Source organism: Felis catus, chromosome F2 (assembly GCF_018350175.1).
Source record: "Felis catus isolate Fca126 chromosome F2, F.catus_Fca126_mat1.0, whole genome shotgun sequence".
In the NCBI taxonomy this organism is placed as follows: Eukaryota; Metazoa; Chordata; class Mammalia; order Carnivora; family Felidae; genus Felis; species Felis catus.
The window spans coordinates 16,157,545-16,174,311 of NC_058385.1; the positions used below are offsets into that span (position 1 = coordinate 16,157,545).

Sequence of the window (16,767 nt, forward strand, 5' to 3'; positions counted from 1 at the left end):
CTATGTTATCCTGTAACAGAGGGACACTGGAAGGATGCAACATGTACTATAGCGGAGTTTACTTCTCATACAGAGATGTACATACTAGGAAAAAAAACATCATAAAGTCAAAATTATGCTTGGAAATCTAAGTCACCTTTAAAATACAGTATACAACATTTACAGACCATGTTGGAGGCAGACTCTCAATATGTCCAACACAGCCAATTTTTCCTTCAGCATTCAAACAGATGGCTCATTCTTTGGGTGAGCACCAGATGAAGTAGTTGGCTTGTATTTGAGGCCATCTTGTATAAAAAAACTTATCTTTAAACACTAGAATCACACCCTGCACAGTGAGAAGCTCACACTGTAAGGCAGAGAATCTATGACCAATTGAGGGAGCTATAGATTAACATCTCCCTTTTAACACTCAGTCTAGGGGAATACTCGAGAGAAATGGTAGGCAGAAGTGACTGCATGACTTAAATTCTCATTATTCTCTATTATTCCTCTCTGGCCCAGCACTCCAGTTGGAGTCATAAAATTTGAATGTATGGGACTCCCCTATGTTCATGAAGATTCTGATAATGAAATAAAGGTGTTGAAATGGTGGCTCATATCCCACTCCTGGTACCAATTTCTGTTATTGATCGGCTCAGAATAAGAAACATCCTAGGTAAACTTAAAGGAGAAAGATTTAAGATATATCAGCATCAATAATGGCACTAGTACTTTGGTATTTTTATCTCTGTTTATGTCAGGGCTTGTTAGCTCCAAAAAATCCAAGCTGAAAGTTGACTGGGTCATTTCATCACCATCCATCATCTCTGACCCTCGAAGAGTCATGGCCATGGCTGAGTCAAAACCATGGCAAAATAAAAAAAAGAAGAAGAAGAAAAGAAACAAAGAAAAAGAAAAAGAAACAGAAAAAGAAACAGAAAAAGAAAAAGAAAAAGAAAAAGAAAAAGAAAAAGAAAAAGAAAAAACCATGGCAAAATGAAAACACTCCTATTCCACATAGACAAAGCTGCCTTGGGCTACTTTCCTCTGACAAAGGCAACTTACAGGCTGTCACTTTAAGGCTCCATCCTTATTTAGTACAAATACCAAATACCAAGCACTTCCAAATGATCACAAAGATTATTTGAAGGCATTATTCACTTTTCATGGTAAGTTCACATGAAGTTGTTTTTAGAAAGACAATAAATCCTTGGTTAAAAAATTTTTAAAGATTCTTAAGTCCAAGTTTACTTACATTCCAAATAAAATTAAAATGCTACCTAAGCTGAGCCTCACACAAATCACGTGAAGATATTAACCTTATCTTGCATATGAGAAACTGAAGAGCACAGTTAAGTCACACAGGTTTTAAGCTAGAGCTGGACCCTAAACCGAGATCTCCTGGTACTCTAAGAAACTGAATTAGTAGGTTTCTTGATAGGTAAGTCAACAGTTAATGTTGGTGTAATCATAATGGGAACATGAAAAGAATATAAATTAATTACTTTACAATTATTTTAACTGTTGGATGTGTAAGTCCAAAATAGGATAAGGTAAAACAGTCTGTGACTGGAGCAGCCTCCAGCCTCAGGAAATGTAAATTTTACAGTTTCAACAATTCATATTACAGGGCTAGTGAAAATGAGGAATGCCATCTCTATCTTGCTAAAATAGGATAACGAAAGTTTAAAAGGTTCTTGTACCTAGTAACACTACCTTTCCCTTAGCATATTATTCACCTATGGTCAAGTGAACCAACTGAATTGTACCCTTTTCTTGTTTTTGTATAAAAAATCAGAAATAAAGTTTAAGACAACTTGGGTTCATTAGAAAAATGGATGGCTTAAAATTTTCAAAATTAATGTAAATAATTCAGTATACTTACTCATAAGTCATTATTCATTTGATTCAGTTTAATAAAACGTAATTGTTTCTTAAATTTAGTGCTTATGGGTGGAGATTGTTTAGACTGACCAATCCATCTTCCATTAGAACATGTCAATGATTAAAGAAACATCTCCCCATTAATGATGTAGGACTTCATTATCTTCCAATGGCTACCAGAATTTTGCTTTGGAAGTTAATGAACATATAACATAAAAAATCTTCTGCCCCAATTTGTTTTAAAATCTGAGCCCACTACTGATTCACACTAAAAAAAGTTGTGAAATATCTGATCTAAATTTACATATTTTATTAGTCAGCAAAATTATGGTATCATTGCTTGTATGCATTCAATATATTTATTATCTGTGTTTCTCTACTTGCAGTTTGGACAGAACAATTGTCAACATTTGGGACTGTCCTGAGCACTGGAGGACATGTAGCATCTTTGGCTCCAGTACACTAAGTGCCAATAGTTCACTGCATTTCTATAACCAAAGCAGTGTGTGGGCACAATCCATGAATGTGTCCCCAGATGCTGTGAAAACACTACCTACCACTCCCTTCATCCCTTTCGAGAACCACTGTGACAGACATTATAGTAGACGTGGACAAATCTGGCAAAGAGCCAGTTCTTTGGAAAAGGTCTTGAGGAGACTAGATAGGTTCAATGCAAGCTTTAGCTTACTTTTGACTTGCTGACTTCTTTATTATTGAGCTGCATTTGATTCTTGAATAATACATCCCTATGATATTATGAATAATGAACACTGTTTATTCTAGTAGATACTTGTGTTCATCTAAGCCAAAGAAGGGTTCTGAGTCAGAACTCTAAACTCAGGAATTGTACCCCTCTCTTCCTATCGTGGCTGCTACCTACCCCTAAGCACCATGTAGGATTTGGTCCTCTTTTTAACCTGAAAGAATAAAATACAATGGAAAATCAGGTTATCTCTAGTTATAAATTTCACATATCATCCAAGATTTTTCTTTAAAGCAATTCAGATTTATTAATATTATTGATTTTATAGAGCACATTTATGTATCAATTTCAGACTTACTTTTGTTATGCCTGTACATATCACAAAGATATTACACTACAGAGCCTTTGCACAATTATGTATATGAACTCCAAACCAGAAAGCCTTAACTGAATTAAGACCGCATGGAGGCAACTTTATTACGACGCATGTGAATCTGAAATCTAAAAAGTGGGTACAGAATCAATCTGCTTTCACACTTTTTCTTCAAAAATTCATCTGCCAAAAAAAAAGGGAAGGGAGGCAAAATTTCATTAAAAAATTTTCAAGTCTTCAAATCGAAACCACTCCTTAGCACACAGCCATAGAATCTGTTTCATATAAGCTTGTATCGAAAATAATCCAAAATATCCATTACATTTGTGTATTTGTTACAAATTGCCATGTACATTATAGATCCCTGTGTCTACATATGCACATAAACTGGCTATATTTACTGTAATAATGAGATTGCCTCTATAGAGTAAATGATACAATAAATGTTCAACTATTTTGAATGGTTGCTGTTTCTATTTTATGGTCAGTGATATGTCTTCATTGTTTTGAAAATGTAGACAACCGAAATTAAGTTGTCAATACCATTCTTCTACAGTAAGCACTAATAGGTGTGTTATACATGAATACACCCTATGCATTTCTTTGAATCAGGGGAAGAAAAATAATAGCTATAACTTGCTAAAAAAAAAAGTCATAAAATACCTGCCATTCTTGCTTCTAGTTTTTGATTAATATTTTTAATTTGGAGAATTTAGAAATATATAGGAAATGTGTGATACCCATTAACCAAGACCCATAGACGAACATAATCCCATGTCTATATAATAATTGGAGTTGTAATTTATAACAGATACCAAATACAATGCAAGCTTGTTACAAGTATCAAAAGCTTCCTCATCCTAAAACATTCATGTTTTGAATAGTTGCTAGCTCTAAAATTTTTATATCCATTGTAAGTATTCATTTGTTTAAATTTAAGCTTTCTGTCCATCAGTGCCTTGAGAAATTTTTGAACTATATTCTTGACTTTTTAATATCTTTTTACTTTGATCATGGTCTAGATTGTAGATATCTGGAAAATCCAAATATTTTGGGGTATATGTGTTATTGAAATATTTCAGAACAGGTGATACTATTTGGAGCTAAAATAAATAAAATTTCAAGGTTAAGAAACTCCAAATCTATAAAGAATATTTGCCATCAAATAGGTGGCATGATGCTTGATGCTATTTAGGGAGGCCGGAGTACCCCGACAATTAAAACATGAAACACATGAGACGTAAGTGCAAGGGGAAAATGAGCACACTAAAAAACATAAAAAGCCACGTAACTAGTAAAATAGCAAAGATATTCAACTAACAACTAAAATTTTTGTATGTAAGCTTTCACTGTCGATTTCAGTGTGTGCAGTTTCTGAAACCAATTGGAGAAAGAGGGCTTTCCTAAACTGAGCAAAAGCTTAAGGTAACAGCTCTCACAAGTTCTTCACATCTTAAAAGTACAAGAATGAAGTCCTGATTGTCAGCCTTGAGTGCATATTAGCATTACTACAAAGTTGTTTAAACAAACAAACAACTCCCCTTCCCCAAATAAATCCCCACCCATGCCCTTGCCCTATCCCCAGAGACTCTGGTTCAAGTGTTTGGAGTGGGGACACAAACAATGCTATTTATTACAAGCATGCAGGTGATCCTAATGTACCGACAGGGCTCAGACCCACTGAACTAGAGCAAAAATCAAATGAAAGGATGAGAGAAAGCTGATGGTGATCTTGGAGTCTGAACATCTGTCATGGAAATAAACTCATCCACGACAATACAAAAAATACAAGTGACTAGATTAATAAGACTGAGCACATTCTCATTCCGATTTAATTTTAAATAGACAAGAGAAAATCATTCCCCCTGCCTTTTTAATCCACGAGGAACGTAAGAAGAGTAATAGAAGAAATGTCTTAATGGGTCAGTCCAGTAAGCTTCATTCAGCTGTACAGAAGGACCCAGAGGGGTTCATCTATCAAAGGCCAGTCCTTCCACCCCTACTCTGGATTCTACTTGCTTCTGAACCTATTCTACATTGAATGCTCTCTCTTCCATATCTCATCTCTCTCTTGAATCCACCCCACTAATATTTAAACATTTTAGACTCTCCTGTCTTAAACACACGTGACTGGATCCCTGACATCCTTGCCCATGAATGCATCAGCACAGCTCCTCAAAGCAGCTGCTAACAGTCCTGGGCATCCCCTCTCATAATGAAATCACCAAGTTCTTTGATACTGCCTAAAAAAGTCTCTCAAACAGGTCACCTCTCTCCATGCCTACTGCCACTTACCCAATTCCAAGCCACCATTGCCCCTGTACTGCAAGTATGGAAATAGCCTTGTAATCTGGTATTCTTAGATTCACTTTTCTCCTCCCAGGTCCCTTCTCCACATTGTAGCCGAAGTAAGCTCACTTTGGCAAATTACCAAACCCAAGCTTCAGTTTCGTCAAATGTAACGTCCTTCCCCCCCCCCCCCCGCCCCCAGACTTTATAAGATTATTGTAAAGATCAAATGAATACTAGACAAAAGCAGTTGGCAACTGCAAGCCATAAATGGTAGCTATTATATTTATGAATGTACAAATACTTAATAGCAACTAAACTACTTACATCAGGATATGAAATATAATATTCAGGGACTAAATCAAAAGGCCTACAGAGTCTTGTTTAATCTTGCCCCCACCAACATTCCAGGCTCATCTTAGACTCCACACACCAGCCTCGTAAAGTTGTTTCCTTTGTCTGGAATGCTTTCCTTGCCCCACTTGGCCAACTAACTCCTGCTCATCATTCAAGTTCTGACTTAAACCTTAATTTCTCCAAGAAACCTACCCTGATTGCCCCACCTCCCTTCCCCACGAGTATCAGGTCTCCCAAACCTTCTGTACTACTTCCTGATACATCACATTTGTCATTATCTGTTCCATGCCCTTCCTTCCCACTAGCCTGTGTGCCTCATGAAGGATTATGTCTGTAATCCTTCTAACAAGCACCGTGACTGGGAGAATATAGGTTTTCAAATACTTAGTAACGGACTGTAATGACATAGCTGGAAAACACCCGCAAGTGCTACAAGCTGTGGCTCCCTTCAGCAGGAGTGGGTGATTGCTGGCATTCACTTTGTCTCCTGAGCCTCACCAACCAGAAATAATACACCATGAAGAGTAAGGAACATACCTTCATTTTTTTATTTCTAACATAACTTTTTGAATATAAAAGTTAGATGTCTAACGTAACTTTTTTTTTTTAATTTTTTTTTCAACATTTATTTATTTTTGGGACAGAGAGAGACAGAGCATGAACGGGGGAGGGGCAGAGAGAGAGGGAGACACAGAATCGGAAACAGGCTCCAGGCTCTGAGCCATCAGCCCAGAGCCCGACGCGGGGCTCGAACTCACGGACCGCGATATCGTGACCTGGCTGAAGTCGGACGTGACCTGGCTGAAGTCGGACGCTTAACCGACTGAGCCACCCAGGCGCCCCGATGTCTAACGTAACTTCTGTGGAGGTTAACAACAGCTCCTTGGCCTATTTTGCTATTACAATATTAGGAAATCATATACTGAAGAAAAAACACTGATCTGCTTTCCTATCCTGGATTATTACTAATAGCTTGGTGATCAGGGTCTTAATTTGGAATACATTTTAACTCATTACTTTACACCAGTTCACACTTGTTACTTACTATCCAGTCACAGGGTGAGAAGATTCCCATAGACTGTCATCTCTAAGAATTTTACTACATATTGCTTCCACAAGAAGTTAGTAAGGCTAGTAGTCCCTGTGTCAAGCACTATAAATATCTTCCCATGTGTCTTTAAACATTGCTTTTTGTGCTTAAGCTAGTTTTCTACTGAATTTAACTTAAACTAGTTCTCCTATCTCAGTGGGACCAGAAACACTTGGTTTTGTTCCCACTAGATACACCTTGCTTTAATGCTACGGGTCACATGAATCTAATTTTCAAAAAACAGATTTTTGTTGCCTGGAGGAACGTGATAAATTAAAAAAATAAAATCAAAACTAAAAGTGTAGGTGCCTATGCAAATAGCTTGTTTTACAAACTTATTTATGTTTTTACATACAAATTTTCTTAAAACACTATAATTTTCCTCTGATGTTCTGCACTGAAAAGTAATGATTCCTTTTTCCTTTGAAGTTTCTCTCTTAAAACTGAGTCCTGATTTCTGGCTCAACACTTTCACAGGATGCCTTAGGGTTTTCATCTACATTTGCTCTAACCCTATTATTTTATTCACTGGTAAGGTCGGTATGGCTGATTTTCCATGTATTTCCTCCCTTCTTCCATCTTCATTCATTTCATGCTATCATTTTTAATTCATTCGATGGTACTTTCTTACCGATCAGTCTTCTAATTCACTTATCTTAAGCTAAAATTCCCCTTTTTTTCTTACCAATCGCAAAAATCACTTTTTCCTCTGAAAGTATATTTTATATTGTCCAATTTTCTCCTACTGGATAACTCAAAATATTTGTTTGCACAGACTACACACTGAGTATTATGTGTCCTAATAAATGATCTTCCTACCTGAAATATTTAAACATGGAAAAAATGGGTACCTACACAACTTACATTTTAACATGAAACTCCTTATCAGCAGAGAACAGGTTAGAAAAGGGCTTTTGAGGGGCACCTGGGTGGCTCAGTCAGTTAAGCGTCCTGACTTATGCTCAGGTCATGATCTCACGGTTCATGAGTTCGAGCCCCATATTGGACTCTCTGTGTCAATACAAAGCCCGTTTTGGATCCTCTGTCCTCCTCTCTCGCTCTGCCTCTCCCCCAGTCATTCTCTCTCAAAAAACAAAAACAAAAACTTAAAACAGAAAAGGGCTTCTGGGCCCATTAAAGGGCTGGAAAGAACCTCAGCAAACAGGCTGGTCCCAAAGCCAGCAGTAATGAGGAGACTTGGTTGGCCTTCAGTTTGGGCTTAAGTAAGGGGCAGTGCAAAAGAGGAAGCCTGGGTTTTGAAAGCGATCTCTGCTGTCATAATATACAAAATGAACACATTTGGGAATGAAGAGACAAATGACACAATGAGTGGTCAAGTGTACAGGAGACATCCTAAATGCTGAAAGAATTTAAAGAACTGGGAGACAGAATGGCAAGGGTCAAAGTGGACAAAGAGGGCTCCATGGAATAGCTGGTTCTAGAAAACTAGAAATCTGGTAAATTTAAGAAGAGAATGCAATCCAGATGAGGACAAATTCACAATGCACTGACTGAAGACTAAAAATGTAAAACTGAACTAAAAGCGTCGGGTCCATCAGAAGGGTAGGACCGGTTACAGAGAATCTTGAAAACAAGAATAATTTGGTTTTGACACAATAAGTCACTAAAGATTTATAACCAGAAGAGTAGAAAATAAAAATATCTAACAGTTATTCAGGCAACTATTTGATCACTAAGAAGGAAAATCCCAACCCTGATGCTCATCAATTGTATCTGACTCCACCGATCTATTTTCTCTTGTAAAAGGACTATGAAACACCCTAGCTCACTGGACCACTGTGATGATCAAAGATAACACAAGGACCCAGTGCTGACAGAGCCTGAAACACAGTAAGTGCTCAAGTAATGTTAAATGTTACTAACAAGGAGGTAGCAGTAATCTAGATGTGCAATAATTAAGATCCAAACAAGATCTGAACCAAAGTAACAAATACCCATCCCTTCAACATAGAAATACTACTGTAATCGCTCCACCACCACAACTCATTCGTAAACACTCCCCAAATGCTCGGCACACACAGCATTATGCTGTGTAGTGTGGCAAATACTAAAACATGACACAGACTCCCTCCCCTTAAGGATCTTGATCTCAGTAGGAATATACTTTGGGAAAGTAATGGACCATAAAAGACAGATCCCAAATGAAAAGTGACATAGCAGTTAAGAGGAAGAAGGAGGGGCACCTGGGTGGCTCAATCTGTTAAGCATCTTTTATTTTTTAATTTTTTTTAATGGTTATTTTTGAGAGAGTGCAAGCAGGGGAGGGGCAGAGAGAGAGGGAGACAAAGAATCTGAAGCAGGCTTCAGGCTCTGAGCTGTTAACACAGAGCCTGATGAAGGGCTCAAACCCACAAACAAGATCATGACCTGAGCCGAAGTTGGACAAAGGATCTGACTCTTGATTTCAGCTCAGGTCATGATAGCATGGTTTGTGAGATTGAGCCCTGCATCCAGCTCTGCACTGACAGCGCAGAGCTTGCTTGGGATTCTCGCTCTCTCAAAATAAAAATAAATGAGCATTTTTTAAGAAGAGGAAGAAGGAATCGTGGGGTGAAAACTGTTCACAGGACTTGTATAAGAAATGTTGGGAAATACTGTTACAATGTGTGAACTGCAAATATTTTTATTAAAGAAATGGACAAATCTCTTTAGTATGTTAATGGCCTTCTATAAATCAGGTAAGAAAACTCAAATCTCCCCTCTCCTCTGCCAAAAATGAAAAAAGGACAGTTCACAGAAAAAATACTCAAACAGCTCTTATATATATAAAAAAGCTCTTATTCAGAAGATATCCCTTTTTTTAGACCACAAAGGGCTAAATGTAGGATAATACACTTGGAGAGGCTGAAGAGAACAGAATTCTCATATCATTCTGATGAGAGAAGATACTAGAATAATCTCTAAGGAGGTAGGAACTATCAAAATTAAAGGCACTCTACAGGCTTTAATGTAGCAATTCTACATCTAGTAATCCACTCTACAGATACACTAAATACAGCACTATCTGTAATAGCAAAGGATTACAATCAAACCACTGGTTAAATAAATGGTGTAACATTAATACTGTGAAGCTGGGAAAACAGAAAGCTGCTTCACGCAAGGATATAGAATAATTTCTAAGATAATACTTCAAATGAAAAATCTAAGGTGCATGGCATTTTATTACATGTATGGGGAAAAAAATGAAAAAGTTGGCAAATTTATAGAATATCCTTGATGGGCACACAGAATTAGTAACAATGGCTATCCCTGGTGAGAACTAGGTGACAGTGGTTCAAAGAGAATCACTTTTCACTGTATACCTATTTTGAACACTTAAAAAATTTTAAGTGTTGGGGCATCTGAGTTGCTCACTACGTTGAGCGTCCAACTTCAGCTCAGATCATGATCTCACAGTGGGAGTTCGAGCCCCACCCTGGATTCTGTGCTGACAGTTCAGAGCCCAGAGCCTTCCAATTCTGTGCCTCCCTCTCTCTCTGTCCCTCCATGGCTCATGCTCAGTCTCTCAAAAATAAATAAACATTAAAAAAAGTTTAAAGTGTTGGGGCGCCTGGGTGGCTCAGTCAGTTGAGCAACCAACTTCGGCTCGGGTCATGATCTCACAGTTCATGAGTTCAAGCCCCACATCGGGCTCGCCATTGTCAGCCTGGAGCCTGCTCGGGATCCTTAGTTTGCCCACCCCACCCAAAATAAATAAACAACAAAAAATTTAAAAATTAAAAAAATAAAACTTTAAAGTGTAGTAGTTCCTGGTTGGCTCAGTTGGTAGAATATGTAACTCCTTATCTCAGGGTCATGGTTCAAGCCCTATGCTGGGCATAGAGCTTACTCACAAAAAAAAAAAAAAAAAAAAAAAAGAGAGATGAAAATTCAAGCGTATACTTCTTACTAACTGAAATGGATTAAAAGAAAACAAATGAGATAAATCAAAATGTTTAGTTATTGATATTATTTGTGTTGTAGGATGACAGAGGACTTGTTTTCTTTATGCATTTCTTTATACATACTGAGCTTTTTCATAATAAAATATTTTAAAGGAGAGGATCGTATAAAGGAAGAAATTCCATGGGGCGCCTGGGTGGCTCAGTTGGGTAAGCATCCAACTCCTTTCGTTCAGGTCATGATCTCACAGTTCATGAGTTTGAGCCCCACATAGGGCTCTGTGCTGACTGAGCCTGCTTGGGATTCTCTCTCTTGCTCTCTCTCTGCCCCTCCCCAGCTTGTGCTATCTCTGTCTCTCTCAATATTAGTAAAAAAAAAAAAAAAAAAAAAGAAAGAAAAGAAAAAAAGGAGGAAATTCCAGATAAGAAAGAATCTGAGCAAAGATCTAGAGGGTAGGATGAATACAAAATACTTAGGTTACAATAAATAGACAAGACTAACTAAAGCAGACTTTCTCTAACAGAATAACAACTATGCCTTACGTATAGAAAAATCTGTAATAATGCTATAGAATGTATGAAAGACTAGGTTGGTAGCTAAATTCTCATGGCATTTTTGGTGCTAGCCAAGCAGTCTAAACTAAGCCATGGGCCTTTGTTGACATCACAGCAGAAAATGACAAAAATACTGTTAAGATTAATCTGATAGATTAGAATGTGGCTATTCTAGAAGTAGCCAATTTCTGGCCCAAACATGTTTTATGTGGAACAGGTAGTATTTTAGAGGTCTGGAACAGCCACAAAGTCCAGAAGCTCGGCATTATTAAAAGCCCACAATCCACATGACAAAAATAGTTTCCCTCTTTAGACAGACCAGCTGCTCTACATGTATTTTCCTTTGTTGTGGCCTAACCAGACTTATTTCTTTCATGTACCTAACTTTCCTAGTGTCCAGAGTTTCTGATTGCTAAGACATCCGAGTTAAGTCACTTGACATGATTCAGGCACAAGCGTCTGGATGGGAATGATGGTGGTAGAACGGGAGAGGCACAGCAGCAGGACCCAAGATGCAGGCTGCCCTGCGACAGTGTAGACTCGGGAGCCAGACTGCCTCAGTTGGAGTCCTGGCTTCACCATTTGCCAGCTCTGTCACCTGGGACTAATGAGCTACTTACTATTTCTCTGCCTCACTTTCCCTATCTGTAACATGAACACACCAAAGTACCTACCTCATAGTTGTTCAGGGTTAGAGGACGAAGTATCTGTAAAGCACTTAGCACGGTGGCGGACACAGAATTAGTTTTTAAGTCTACTCCATGCCTACCATGAGCTTGGTTCTAAGAGAAATAAAAATTCAGACTTTACATCTGATAGGGATAGTAAAGGAAAGGGGAGCTATCAAAGATGATACAATGGAGACTCAGAAATTATCGACACAAAGGTAACTGAAATCCTGACAACAGATGAATTCTTCAAGGGACATTCAGAAAAAAATCACGTAGCAGTGAACTAACTCTCAAACATTACCCTCTGATTGGACAGAGAAAGATGAGGAGCCAGAGTGTGTTTAGCAAGGCATAGGGTCTCACTTGGAATTCAGGACAAGAATAGAATCGTGTCAAACTTCTAGAAACAATAATTCCATCTTACAATTTTAAGATTTTAGTTTCATTACACATGATGATCTCACTGCATTCAAATAATGACCCCATAAAGTAGAATTATCTCCATTCCATCAATGAAAAAAAAACCCACAGATAAATTATTACCTAAAATTACAGTCAGTAAGTTATAAAACAGGAAATCAAAACAATAAATAAATAAATAAATAAATAAATAAATAAATAAATATTCTATGAAAATTCTATAAGAATCAGGATATTATAAATTAATCTTAACTTCATTCAAGAGCAAGTATTATGCTTCTCTCCTACTTTTTTGAAAAATGAAAAACAAATGACAAAACAAATGACGAAACTTGCTAATAATAACCAATAAATCAGAAACAAACATGCCAGGAAAAAAAAAAAAGAAAAAAAGAAACAACCTGACATTTTTCCTATCTGACCAACAAGTTAATCACTATCTTTCATTTATTTTTACAGATTCAAAAAAAAAAATCTTGTTCATCCTCCTAAAAAAAATATTTGAGCACTTACTACTAGCCACGTACAGCTACAGACTTTCTCAGTTCTCAAAGAGTTAAGCTGGGGAGAAAGACTGGTAAATATAATTTCAAGCTAATATGATAAATGCTACAATGAATGCATGTACAGGAGCGGCTGATCCAAACCCAGGGAGAGGCAGGTGTGGGGCTGGGAAGGAGCTGAACGAAGATGCATGGGAATTAGTTGGGTAACGCACCTGCAGGGAGCTAGGAGAAGGTGCCAGGCAGTGTGAATACAAACAGGCTCGAGAGTAACAATAATGTTTCCATCACAAAAATGCAATATCCATTCAATTTTAATTGTGTTACCTTTTATTATTTTACAATATATTTCAAAAAAATGCCGTTACAGTTGCCTTAACTGCTCTATAAGACCTGCAATAAAAGAACACTTAGAACACACAGACATCAAGCTGTTAATACCTACTTGTACTGAACCATTGCTACCAAGAGATGTAGTTTTTTAAATAGGCAGATGTGTGGCAATGCAAAATAAAATACAAACTTGTTAGAACAGTAAACTTTGTTTTAATGGCTATAGAAAGGAGGTGGTTTTGTTTTCATTTTTCAACACATCTGGTTCTGGCAGCAAGCTGTATTATGCATTTAAAGCAATCCATGCCCTGAAAGCTTCTATTTGCAGTTGTGTATGTCATCTGAATCAGAGCCCAGATACATGAAAAATATCATTCCAATACCCTCAATACCCCTCCCTCCAGAAGGTCGTGAACTCAAGATTCTTGTTGGTGAAGTATTTTACAAGAATTTTTTTTTTACAGTGACACTGGATGCTTTTAATTTTCTCTAAAAGAGAAGCAATGAAAATGCAAGGAAACCCTCCAGGGTCCAACTTTCACTTCACATTCTCCCCAAGTAGTAAAATAGCAGCTCTACATGTTGATGAAAAAGAATTTCAATTTCTCCATATTAGTTTCTTCTTAATCATATTAGCACTAAAATTTATCTGGATTTAGCTGGATTTCCAAAAGGAAAATTTTATGTGCCAAATATTTCAGGAATTTAATAAAGCATTACATATATGTAATTAGCTCTTATCTACCAAAAAATATATATGTATATATATTTATATTTATTTCTCTTACCTTCACTGAAGTTCTTTTTTTCTGGCTGGATATGAGAAACAAGATTAAGTGGACCAATGCTGGCTTTATTTCTTCATAAGCAATAATTTGAGTCTTTTTTTCATTCAGTACGACTGGATGTTCATAATAAATTCACACAAGGCAATACAAGGAAATACCTACTGAAGAGGCATCTGCCAAGCAATTCACGTTTCAAGGTTAGACTCTATCTACCAAGTGGCACTATGGCATTATATAGGCATTCAACTTTTGTTTTCTTTTTCAAGTTTGTCAGTTCTTTACTATTTTTTTTCTAGCAAGGATGGTATATAATCACAAAGTCAGGCCTAGAGACCATTTATAGTTGCTCCCAATATTACGTTGGACGGAAATCTTAAGAGCTGATATAAACCAAACTAAAGAATAGTCAACTGGAACCACATCTGGTCACATTCACATAGTCTCCAATAGTACTTTGCTAATATACAGGTTTCCTTCTTCTTGACTGATTTTGTGTTAGTCTTATTAAAATTACAACAAATAAGATTGCAAAGTTTTTGTCAGCTTGTATTTTTAGAGAACTCCTACGCTCATATGAATATACTGTAATTCACAAAATGTCTTTATAGTAATGTTCTTTCTATAAACATGGTTGGCAAAATAAAAAAGGCACAAGAGGGGGATAATGAGAAATGTTTTCAACTTTCAGTGAAGAGTACCCAAGCAAGTATCTTTCATGAAGAAAAGCAGAGAAAAATGTTCAGTAATTCATGCACAACTTGAGCCAAAACAAACAAAAACTTCTCTTCAGATAGGTCCTGAGGCTTGAGGAGAAAACAAGTTTTCCTAATCACGTGCTCCATGTAAAATAAAATGTAAAGCTGCACATATATATGTTTGGTTTAACAGTGGACCCATGTTTTTTAAAAAGTGAGGCAATTAAAGGAAAACAAAACCAAAATACCTTCATAAACAAAGGAACTCCACCTGTAGCCTCTGTCCTTTTTACCACTGAGCAGGGCAAAACGTCCAATAAAATGTAAAATGCAGCATACGCAATCATGTAATCTAAAAACTTTTCATGATAACTTATTGCAAATTGCACTTGACAGTTCACCACAACAATGGAAAACTGGCCCCTTGTTAGTTCACACAGTCCTTGAGACCCAAACTGAAGTCACCAGTAGAACGATCTGGATAAAAAGTTTGCCGCTGTGCTCAGCCAGCTAGCTCCACCCTCTGGGTGTGAGCCGACCCGGGACACTGCTTTATCCTGTTCTTTTGTGGGACTCTCATCCTCAGGCAGGTAGTCGGGCAGCTCTGTGTTCTGTTCTACTTCCACAGGCGTATCTTGGAATGGGACCAGCATCTGATATAGACAACACGTTAAGAGTTATTACAAAATCAACCCAATCGACAAAGGTACATGTCCTAAATTAAAGGCCAACTATACACCTCACTCTAATCACTGTATTTATTCTCAGTGACAATAGTCATTTAAAAATTTTCCTCTTATATGAAGGTAGGCCCAACTGTTGAGCACTGCATTAGGCAGAAAGACACATGAAAAGTAAGATGCTTTTCTCCTGAGGCTCCAGAAATAAATGTGCAACCTCTCTGCATTTAAAGAAAACAAAAGCAAGTACCTGGCTACTGTGGGCCCCGAAGGGCCACTGAACCTTTCTATAGGAACACAAATAAGTTAAGGGGATGTAGATTTGTTTTCCCTATCACAAAGCTGGTGGCGAAAGTAGTAAGAGGCAAAGGTTTTCACTGTATTTACCTACCCAATTGTGGGAATAGAGCTTTATTATTTGGATTGACAAAAAGTAACTAAGGTTAGAAAGAAGTATTTAAAAATCAACACAGAGGTGCCTGGGTGGCTCAGTCGGTTGAGCATCTGACTCTTGATTTCAGCTCAGGTCATAATCCCAGGGTCTTGGGATCAAGCCCTGTATCAGGCTATGCGCTAAGCATGGAAACTACTTAAGATTCTCTCTGCCCCTCTACCCTTCTCACTCTCTCTAAAATAACATAACATACATAAAATAAAACCAACACAAGGAACCTATATACCCTTTATTTCCATGTAAAATTAGAAAGACATCTCCACTGAGAAAAAGAATAGACTCTGAAATCCACAAAATTTAAGAACAGACCCTGAAATCTACAATAGATCTCTCTAGAAAAGAGCTGTTAGCCAAGAAACAAGATAATCTGACCCAACCACACTCCTATATATTTGGCAACTAACAGCCTGAAAATACTAGCAATCTGACAGCCATAAAGAATAATCAAGAGTCAGGTATAAAGAAAACTAAATTAAAAAGCATTTACCTCTTCTCCACTTTCACTTTTCACAACTTGCTGAGCCTTCATAACCTTGGTTGATGCTATTGCTGATGCCAAAGCCTAGGCCAGGATAAAAAGGGAAATTTGAACACTGATTTGTTTACCTATAACCTCAAGCATATTCAGCCATTTAAAATACTAACCTCTGCTTTCAAATCTGAACGGATCCGCACCACACATCTTTGAACAGCCATTTGAAAAGTAAAGCTAATAACACCTTTAATTTTTAACAAAGCCTCTTCACAGAGATTTCTCCGAGACTGAAAAGGTAAAAGCAAATTATTATTACAATTGACAAAATGTTAAACAAATCAACTCAAACCACACTGAATTAGTCATTATATGGACGGTGGGGGGGTGGGGTGGGGTTGGGGGAGGGAGCAAATGTCCCTATTTCAGTTCTACCATCTCATATATGAGGGCATACTGGGGGTGCTATTTAGTCAAGCTTACTAAATTTTATAAGATCAACAGAACAGTAATTTCTTCTGGATCTTTTCAAGCTTCATTACTAATACTTAGTTTTAATCCTTTTTATCAGAAATAAGTTAGTCAGTGTTGATTTATATCTCAATGAAAATGGAAT

The 16,767-nt window shown here is 37.3% G+C and overlaps 1 protein-coding gene across 2 annotated transcripts in view; it reads right to left on the bottom strand.

Annotated features, from left to right (window-relative positions):
• Window positions 1-2,850: 2,850 nt before the first annotated feature.
• ARMC1 (armadillo repeat containing 1) overlaps window positions 2,851-16,767 on the bottom strand; it is a 52,677-nt gene continuing 38,760 nt past the window's right edge. Inside the window, exons 5-8 of one of the 2 annotated variants that reach the window (XR_006592254.1) lie at window positions 16,325-16,441; window positions 16,167-16,241; window positions 13,851-15,198; window positions 2,851-3,125 (exon numbers count right to left, since the gene is read on the bottom strand). Coding sequence is in view for 1 of the 2 variants with exons in the window: in XM_004001415.6 (XP_004001464.2) it covers window positions 15,007-15,198; window positions 16,167-16,241; window positions 16,325-16,441 (384 nt within the window). In the remaining variant the exon portion in view is untranslated. Of the gene's footprint in view, window positions 3,126-13,025; window positions 15,199-16,166; window positions 16,242-16,324; window positions 16,442-16,767 lie in introns of those variants that run through there. The other variant, XM_004001415.6, reaches the window with a different exon arrangement.